Raw genomic sequence first — 10,491 nt, 5'->3', positions numbered from 1 at the left:
AAATCCTGATTTTATGAAATCCTGATTTTATTGATCAGAATTAACTAAACTGGTTTATTTTTTCCCATTTGAAACCTAGAAAATTGCAAAAATTTCTTTCAATAAGGGAAACCTACAAAACACTTTGAAAGTTCTGGATCTAGATTAATTTAAGCATCCATTTCCAGCAATGAACATTTGTAAAGTGTTCATTTGTTGAGCAGGTAAAGGGAAAATATTTTTGGCCCTCAAATCCTTCTGCTGGCTTTATGATTTTGGCCCATGTGACAAAATATTTGGACACCACTGAAGTAACTGGTTTTGAAGTTAGCACCTTCAACCTTCATGTAAACTCGCAGCTCAGTTTGCACAGACAGAAGTGGTCCCTGCTGCGTGTTTCCATATTTTTTTTGGGAAGAAAGACAGGCGGAGGTCCCGGAGGGGATTAGACACCCAGATCGCTGTAATCCCTCCTGAAAGGCGCGCCGGACGGACGCTGGGAGGAGCTTCGTGGAGCCGGCAGGTTTGGGGTTGGGATTGGATTTTTCCCTCGTGGAGTGATCACATCGTGACGCATGCGCTTCCGTGTCTCCTGTTTTCTTCATCCTCAGTGGAGGAGCAAACTGTACCTGCTTAAAGGCGCCGAAGCTCCCAGGTAGTTTGTAGTTTCTTTCTTTTTTTAGTTGACGGAAAGTAAAAAAAAAATAAATAAATAAACAAATAAACAGGTCTAATAATAAAACAGAGGCGGAACTCTTCAGATTAATGCAGAAAGGGAGTCTCCGGGGAAGTGGATTAGATCCAATTAGGAGGAATCAGAGCGCGAGCTGTTGTTAAGGATGCGGAAACAACAACAGCAAAAAGGAGACGAGCAGAACCAGAAGTCTGGACTCTGATCCAAACCGGGGATGCGCGCAGGAGCCGCCTGGCCATCTGAGGAGATGTTCCAAGAAGTTGGAGCCGAGCGTCCCGTCAGCCGGTCAGTGCTATGAAGCGGCTCAGTCTCGCACCGAAAGCATACCCAGCACCATGTCGAAAGTCCTTCAGAAGAAGAACCACTGGATCACTAAGGTGAAGGAGTGCAACGTGGTTCGGGACCCCAGCGGGGAGCTGAGCGTGGAGCTGCGCGGCGGGGCGCAGGACGGGGAGTTCGCCTACGTCGGAGCCATCAGGGAGGATGCTGTGCGCCACCAGGACGGGGAACTATGTGAGGGGGAGCTGGTGCTGGAGGTGGAGGGGGTGTCTGTGTCTGGATTACCTCTTTATGACATCTACACTGTGATCAACTGCAGCACAGGTCCCGTCAGGTTCAAAACTGTCCGTCAAGGTAAGTTCAGCCTCTCAGACAGGAAAAAGTCTTTTTTTTTTTCATCATCAAAGTGATGATGCACTGCTCCATCCTCATCTTACCTCCACAGCAGCCTGGAACCAACAGACTTTGACATGAAGCGATTCTGGCAGTCATCCTGTCCTCATTAGGCCAACTTTGCTTATTTAGCTTCTTTGTAACAGTTGCAGGGTCACAGGTTAGGCTACTTGCATTAAAGCAATCCTTAAGTGCGACTGCACCACAGTGATGTGAGTTAAACTAAACTCTGCATTTCTGGAACTCTGTTTTGTTTTGATGGCTCTGCTGTCACATTATTATGAATCCTTCTGTAGTGTTTGTGCAGCTTGTTTCTGATTCTACAAAAAAAAAAAAAAGCATCTGTTTTGTTGTTTGTGAATTTATGCATCCCATACAAACTTTTCTTAGATTTAAGATGAGAATAATCAACATTTATAGAGTCTTTTCAGCCACACTTTTCTCTCCATGTTGCCTTTATGTAATCTGAAATCATCTGCTGCCCATGAGAGTTCAGACACCCCTGATGGGCAGCAGTTGTTATTTGTGCAAATGCCGCCCGTGTATTAGGCAAGCTTGACCCATCGCTTCCAGCCTGCTGCATCTGCATCTGTCTGCGAGTCAGCCAGAGGGAGAGGATAGGCTCACATTCAAACTCAAGCTTCATTTCTTTCCTTCTTCTTCTTTTTTTTATTTTTCAAGTGCATTGTGCATCCCAGTCCTGGCTGAATGTGTCATTTTCAGCCTGGGTGAATGGTGAAATAAGTTGAAATTCTTTTAAAGCAGACTCCTTTTGGTGTTGCACTTCGGGTGTATCTTCCCACACAAACAGCTCAAACTCAGTTTCTGGCTTACAGGTACACTCACTGCTCTATATGTGATAAAGCTGGCAGTGCCTCCTCTTTGGGGAAATCATTAACTACTGTTATATAACTGTTGGTTAACATCGATGTAGCACCTCTGCCTTTGGACTGCATGTCCAGAAGTCAACGTTGACCTCGGCACACTGATGTCTCACCTGGCATCAGAGCTATAAGCACCTATGTGTGAGGGCAGAATGGGTATTTGTGATCACCTACTGAAAAAATGGGTAAAACTGTCTGTATGACTGGTGTGTTTGTAAAAAATATATTATAAACAACTCAATAGATTTTTATGAAACTCTCAGAAAGTAATCTTTGGATAAATCTACACATAATCTTTTGAAGTGAAGTCACTTGAAAAAGGCCACCACAACTAAACAACCTTTATTAACACAAAACTGGCTCAGTCAATTTAACAAATACTGAGCTGAAAGGCATACCTGACACATAATCTGAGTTCTAATAAACCTTTGAAACACCTTAATACCTAAATACACAAAAAGGTAACCTATATTACACATTTCGTTGTTGGAGTTTGGAAAAACATCTGCTGTTGAGTGCTGTAATTGGTTGGAATGAAAGATTTCTAAGGTTTGACCAAGTTGGCTAAATTTCCATTATTAAGATGATGTTTAAAAGTCTGAAATGAGAGGTACAGTAGCTGGCAAGATGCGTTATTTCAATAAATGTTGACTGAGTTTTACCTGTAAAATATTTTAGTTTAGTTTTTTATATGTTCCTAACTTCTACTGAAACACTTTGTCCTTGTAAAGAAAGCTGCGGTGCTTTCAGTACTGACAGACAGGATATCCTGGCCCATCTGTCATCAGCGTCTTGCATGAGTCAGCAGATTCTTCATCTCTAATTAGAGGAGGGGGGGGGGGGTATTCTTCGATTATCTCAGTGGCTCAAAGACCTCCTTTGTGCCAGGCAATCTGAGGGGCTCCCCTAGCACAACCGGTCCAAGCCGTCTCAGACCAGATGAGAGGCTGTCCAGACTAATCAGATCTGTGTCCTTTTCTGCACAAACCGCTGTGGGTCATATTACACGAGGCCATGTCACCTCAGAAGTCTGTGTGGAAACACTATCAGTGTTGTGGGGCCTACAGGTGTGTTCCTTGCACAAAGGACTCAAGAAACAGAATCCACCTGAGTTCAGGTTTTGTGTTCTCATAGAGAAGATAAACTTGCATGATTTTGATGTTTGTTAAGCCCCTGACCTCTTCAAAGTCAGATAATTTATTACTTGTCCCCTCAACTTGGTTTTTGGAGAAAACAATATAATCTTTTAGAGGAAAAAAATATGTCTACTGTTGGGTTCATACGTAGAAAGTTTCACCACATCAGTGTACCTTTTTCGTTTGTAGATCTGTTTATTGCCTGCCACCAAGTCGTTGCCTGTGTGTTTGTTTTTGTTTGTCATTAGCAAAATATCTATGAACTGCTGGGTGGATTTTAATGAAACTCTAAGAAAGTAATCATTGAGTAAACATTTACAACTGATAATCTTTTAGAGTCAGCCTACTTCAAAATGGCTGTCACAGCCAACTGAGAGTGGAGAAACACAAAAACGTCTTCAACTTGGACAGTTTTACAGATATGGGGGTACAATTTGGTGTGGTAGTAGATGAGCATCATTACCATTCCATACTTCGAGAGTTACACATTGTGCTTGAAATTATTTTTTGTGCATCTAATTCATGATGGCCAACTTTAACACAAAATATGACTCAGGAGCTAAAGTTTTATGGTAGCTGAGAGTCATCTTGAATATATATGCCGAGCAATACCACATCTTGAGAAAACTTGCAATACAGCATGAAATCATATATACCGAGATCATCAAAATGATGCAAAGTAATTGGATATAGATTTGATAGTTCTGTTTCAAAGTGCACTTTAGCACGCTGTTAGCAATAAATTTGTGAGTTAGTACCAGATTCTCTGGATTATTATTGTTATCCTAAGAAATATGATTATGATATAGAGGTAGTTACTGATGTGATCATATGTTTGCTTGACTATTTTTTAACTTGTTTGTTAAGGTCACTGGTGCCCATATCCAGCCCATAATAACTTAACTTAATGCACCAAAAAAGAAAATGGAATTCGGTGTAAACCCAGATTTTATCATTTAAATTTATTTAAACAGCATTCTTATAGAGATAAATCTAAAATGCTGTGCAACATGTTTGAAGGTATAACTTTCCTTTAGTTTTGGCTTCTCTTTTTATCTCAGGAATTTAATCCTTTTGTCACACCTTCCTAGTTGAAAATAGAAAATTCAGCTTTTAAAATAAACCTTTGATGAAACACAACTTTCTGTTCTGTGAGCTGTTGTCACTTTGGTTGACATGGTTTTAGTTGCTCTGACCTAACCCGAGTGAACAACTTATGTTTTATTATACGACTGCATTATCAGGTTAAAGTCCAAAGAGGGAGTATTTGTACACAATGTTACGACTTTGACCCACCGGTGTGTAGTCCTTTTCTGTGATCATTGATATTTTCCAGCTTACAGGTAAAATGTTTATCATCTACTTGATGATAAAAAGGTTTGCAAGTCATACTGTATATCGGGTAACATTTCAGGATTGTACCTGAACAAATGAGCAGTATCTGTCTTTGCAACCTAAATATACAAAGAAATGAGCATGGGAAGCAAAAACATAAGTAAGTAAGTCAGTAAGTCAGTAAGTCAGTAAGTCAGTAAGTCAGTAAGTAAGTAAGTAAGTAAGTAAGTAAGTCAGTAAGTCAGTAAGTCAGTAAGTCAGTAAGTAAGTAAGTAAGTAAGTAAGTAAATAAATAAATAAATAAACAAACTTATATAAACATAAAACCTGTTCTTGAAAGTTGAGTTGTCAGTTTTATTTTGTACTGGAAACCTGTTCCTAAAGGGCCAAGCTGTGTGTTGATCTGTTGGATTTCAGCCAGGTGTCTGGTTGATCTATGGGACAAACGACTCTTATCTCTTAGGTTCTGCCTTGAGTTGATCTCAAATAGAGGAAACCAGGCCAGCCTACTGCATGCCAGGGATTCCAGAGAGTTGGGGTGTTCACTGGACCACCCTGACGAACAAACTAAATTCTGACCAAAGATTTTTATAAAGCATCTCTGCTCTTACTCCCTTTTTTATCAGCACTTTCCCCTCTTCATCTTGCTCTCTTTTCAGTTATTTGACCATAAAGTGATTAGGGACACTATCTGTTCAGTCATGTACAATTGCAGGACTGTAAGAATCTTTCCTGCTGAGACGAACACAAAATATGCACCAACTATAGAGTTAAATCTACACGTTGGTTCTGAAATTGTTTTTTTCTTCTTCTATTCTTTATAGAATTAATTTAGTTTTTAATGAAATGAATAAATCTTAAAATAAAAAAGAAAGAAATCAAAGTTACAAGGCACAGAAGACAAAATACTCCACTACGAAATGGGTCAACCATTTAAACAGCTGATGTATTATCATATACACTCACCGGCCACTTTATTAGGTACACCTGTCCAACTGCTCGTTAACACTTAATTTCTAATCAGCCAATCACATGGCGGCAACTCAGTGCATTTAGACATGTAGACATGGTCAAGACAATCTCCTGCAGTTCAAACCGAGCATCAGTATGGGGAAGAAAGGTGATTTGAGTGCCTTTGAACGTGGCATGGTTGTTGGTGCCAGAAGGGCTGGTCTGAGTATTTCAGAAACTGCTTATCTACTGGGATTTTCACCCACAACCATCTCTAGGGTTTACAGAGAATGGTCCGAAAAAGGAAAAACATCCAGTGAGCGGCAGTCCTGTGGGCGGAAATGCCTTGTTGATGCCAGAGGTCAGAGGAGAATGGGCAGACTGGTTCGAGCTGATAGAAAGGCAACAGTGACTCAAATAACCACCCGTTACAACCGAGGTAGGCAGAAGAGCATCTCTGAACGCACAGTACGTCAAACATTGAGGCAGATGGTCTTCAGCAGCAGAAGACCACACCGGGTGCCACTCCTTTCAGCTAAGAACAGGAAACTGAGGCTACAATTTGCACAAGCTCATCGAAATTGGACAAGAGAAGATTGGAAAAACGTTGCCTGGTCTGATGAGTCTCGATTTCTGCTGCGACATTCGGATGGTAGGGTCAGAATTTGGCGTCAACAACATGAAAGCATGGATCCATCCTGCCTTGTATCAACGGTTCAGGCTGGTGGTGGTGGAGTCATGGTGTGGGGAATCTTTTCTTGGCACTCTTTGGGCCCCTTGGTACCAATTGAGCATCGTTGCAACGCCACAGCCTACCTGAGTATTGTTGCTGACCATGTCCATCCCTTTATGACCACAATGTACCCAACATCTGATGGCTACTTTCAGCAGGATAATGCGCCATGTCATAAAGCTGGAATCATCTCAGACTGGTTTCTTGAACATGACAATGAGTTCACTGTACTCATATGGCCTCCACAGTCACCAGATCTCAGTCCAATAGAGCATCTTTGGGATGTGGTGGAACRGGAGATTCGCATCATGGATGTGCAGCCGACAAATCTGCGGCAACTGTGTGATGCCATCATGTCAATATGGACCAAAATCTCTGAGGAATGCTTCCAGCACCTTGTTGAATCTATGCCACGAAGAATTGAGGCAGTTCTGAAGGCAAAAGGGGGTCCAACCCGTTACTAGCGTGGTGTACCTAATAAAGTGGCCGGTGAGTGTATGACAAAAATGTGCCCATATATGCTGTAAAATTATCTATCTAGACACAAACTTCACCATAGGATGTTATTTTTATTGCTCTTGAAAAAAAAACTGAAATATTAGCAAATGTGAATAAACCAAATGGTTGTTGCAACAATAAAATATTTTAAACTGAGAAAATCTTGTACAAGGTCATAACCTCTTCATTTGAAGTGTGCCTCTGACCATTTTTAATGTGAAGGGGACCCACTATCCCCCATCCTCCGCCTACTTCACATAAAACTAGCCTGACCTCCGGTATAAGAGCAGAATTTATAGGTAGGGCTAAGAGGTTAGCGGGAAGGAGAGGAAGCCTTCTGCAAAGTAAGGGATTGTGAGATTTAGCCAACACAGGCAGGCTTGGGTGCAGTTCTTCAAAAAGCTAACAATGGAGACAGGAAGTTACACATTGTTCCAGTGCTGACTATTTAAAAGTTAGCATGAGCTGAGAGGGACAGACAGCAACCAAATTCCTCACATGGAGGACAAAGGAAAAAAACAAAACAAAACAATAAAAGTATGAATCACAGTAAAACAATGACACAGTGGACATTCTGTTTTCACATCATATTACACTTCAGCACTAAGCAGATCCTTATACAATTTGACTTCTACTGTTTTTGTTCAAATTTTCTGATCAAGTCTGCAAGTTTCTGTCATGTGTCCCATGGTACTATGAGTGGTCAGTGGTATTTACCTGGGCACACAAAGTAGACACAGTTCATGCAGTACTGTCCGAGGGATGAGAGCCCCAGCTTACAGAGGCTCAAGTGCTGAATGGGAACTAAAATAAAATTAACAACACATATAACAAACATCAGTACAGCCTAGAAAAAATATTTTATGTAAATTATGATTTGATGTTGAATCACATAACACTAAAATAAGTAATCTGGGTGACAACTAGTTTGTAGAAACAAAAATTACAGGATAATTTTCTATTAAAATAATGGAAATAAAATGGTTCATTTTTATGACTACAGATATGCACAATATTAAATACTGGTGCATCCTTTAAAGTAATCATATGCAGAGGAAAAGCACATTATTTAAGTCATTAACATATCAAGATTGTAATACTTTTTCCTTTTGTTTCTGCTTGCATACTAATTAATTACAATCAGGACATCCATTTTCAGTCTGTTCAAACTCTTGATATGACCATGAAAATCTAACATAAACACATGTTGCAAAATATTCCATACAGTAAAGGGGAGGAACGGTGGTTCAGTTGGTAGAGCTGTTACCTCTCAGCAAGAAGGTTCCCAGATCAAATCTCAGGGACCTTTCTGGCTAGAGTTTGTGTGTTCTCACCCTGCATGTGTGGGTTTTCTCCAGGTACTCTGGTTTCCTCCCACAGACCAAAAAACATGACTATTAGGCTAATTGATAACTCTAAAATTCCCTATAGGGGTGAGTGGGAGAGTGGTTGTTTGTTTCATTTGTCTCTATGTGTCCCTGTGATGGACTTGCGACCTGTCCAGGGTGTACCCCGCCCCCCGCACTGTGACTGCTGGCACCAGTGAACCCTGTGACCCTGAAAGGAATAAGCGAGTAAAAGGATAATGGATGGAAGGACGTAAAGTTTCACCGTTCTCAGCATCAATATTAGCAAAATCTAGGGGTGCAGTTTTCTGGCCAATCACCAGTCTTTAAAAGGTCTGATCTGCTGATTCTGATTTTGGCCTATGCCAATTATATTTTTAATAACTGACACTGTCGGGTGTTGTAAGGTCACAATACACCTTCAATGTTCCCATCTTGTTTTATTGAAAAATATTGAACCATTGAAACAATAAAAATTTGTTTTAACTAGACATTAGGTAGTGCTCACAGCAGATCTTTGTGAAGGTAGAAGAGAAAGTGATCTTTTTCCACTGATCTTTTCTAAGTATTGGCTGATCACAAATCTCCCAAAATTAAGAACATCTGTGTTGATGTATCATGCACATTTAACAAAAACAACCAAATATCTCTGTACTGTTAAATTCAAATACTGGCAAGCACATGCTGTTTTTCAAAACTACAATACTATATTAAAATACTATATCCTCCATGATTTTTACATGGAACATTGTATTGTGTTTGACAATCATCTTTCTTCAGATTTACTCAAAAACAAATGAGTAAAAGTGACATCAGATGCTGAATAGTGAACAAAATGTCTGTGTTGTGATTCCTGCTTGGTGTTGTAAGTAGTGACCCTGTGTCATCATTGCATACAGAAATGCAACTTACCACAATCTTAACGGCACAAGATTAGTTGAGAAGTGTTTTGTAAAGGAGTTTAATTTTAGGTAAGAACTTTGGTTCAGTCCAACAAACTTGCTTCTTTCTCATTTGTTGATCCCACAGTATTAATCAGCTACAAGCACGCTCACCGCAAGAAAACTCTTTTCTATAAAAAGACGTTCAAGCTTTCTCGTGTCGCACATCTGGGTGCGTTTTGGATCATTACAGGCCCTGTTTCAAATCACATCTATTTTTAGTTCTCTGTGATTTAATTGCATCTTCATTATGATGTAAAGTGCATGTAGTGTATGAAACATTTTATTTTGGTCCAACACTCCTCTGTCATCAAACTCACAAACTGGAACAAAAAAAAATATATAATCTGTGATGGATGTTTTATTGCCCGCCCCTTAAGACAAAGGGGGAAACATTTTTATTAGCCTTTATGTCTGGCCTTGTTCTTGCTACTTGGTGGGGACGATTTTTCAGGAAAATGCAGCCTTGTGGGTACCGGATGCTCCTTGTGGGGACCAAAGCTCGGTCCCCGCAACTTTGGGAGCTGATTTTGGGTGGGGGGGTAGGTTTAGGACCAAGGTGTGAATTGAGTTTAGGTTAGTTTTAGGTACCTGTGAGGTTAGCTTTGAGTAAATGGTCAGGGTTAGGATATAAAATAAAATAAAATAAAAAAAGAATGGAAATCAATAGAAAGTCCCCACAAGGATAGAGAGACATAGTACGTGTGTTTCTGTGTCTGTGTGTGTACTTGTCTTTACTACAGAGTGAGGACCATTTGCACCATAGTTACTTTCAAAGTGAGGTCTTTGATGTAAAGTGAAGACCTGTACAATGTCCTCACTTCGCAGCTCTAGTTAGGTTTAGAGTTATGGCGTGAATTAAATTTTGGTTCAGGTTAGGGTTAGCTATAGACCAGTAATGGTTAGTTTTAGAGAAAATGTCTGGGTTAGGCATAAATACAGTTGCAAAATGAATGGAAGTCAATACAATGTCCTCAGTTTGATGCAAATACAAGGATGTGTGTGTGTGTATGTGGCCTTGTTTTTCCTACATTGTGGGGCCCAGTTTTTAAGGAAAATGCAGCCTCGTGGGGACTGGGTGCTCCTCTGGCCCCACAACATCAGAGGCTGATTTTGGGTTGGGGGTTGGGTTTAGGACCAAGGTGTGAACTGAGTTTAGGTTAGTTTTAGGGTCAGGTAGGTACCTGTGAGGTTAGGGTTAGGGTTTGTGGTCAGGGTTAGGCTGTAGAAATGTAATGGGAGTCAATGGAATGTCCCCAATTGGATAGCTGTGTAAAGATAAGATAAGATAAGATAAGATAAGATAAGATAAGATAAGATAA

General features: G+C 40.3%; 1 protein-coding gene across 1 annotated transcript in view; it reads left to right on the top strand.

Moving 5' to 3' along the window:
* Positions 1-232: 232 nt before the first annotated feature.
* LOC106523022 (membrane-associated guanylate kinase, WW and PDZ domain-containing protein 1) overlaps positions 233-10,491 on the top strand; it is a gene marked incomplete at its 3' end in the record, with an annotated part of 74,865 nt that continues 64,606 nt past the window's right edge. Inside the window, 1 exon segment of the mRNA XM_014016308.1 lies at positions 233-1,306. Within this exon segment, the coding sequence (XP_013871762.1) occupies positions 1,009-1,306 (298 nt within the window).

Source organism: Austrofundulus limnaeus, unplaced genomic scaffold (genome assembly GCF_001266775.1).
Source record: "Austrofundulus limnaeus strain Quisiro unplaced genomic scaffold, Austrofundulus_limnaeus-1.0 Scaffold3, whole genome shotgun sequence".
Taxonomy (NCBI): Eukaryota; Metazoa; Chordata; class Actinopteri; order Cyprinodontiformes; family Rivulidae; genus Austrofundulus; species Austrofundulus limnaeus.
This window is presented reverse-complemented; position numbering and strand designations above follow the sequence as displayed.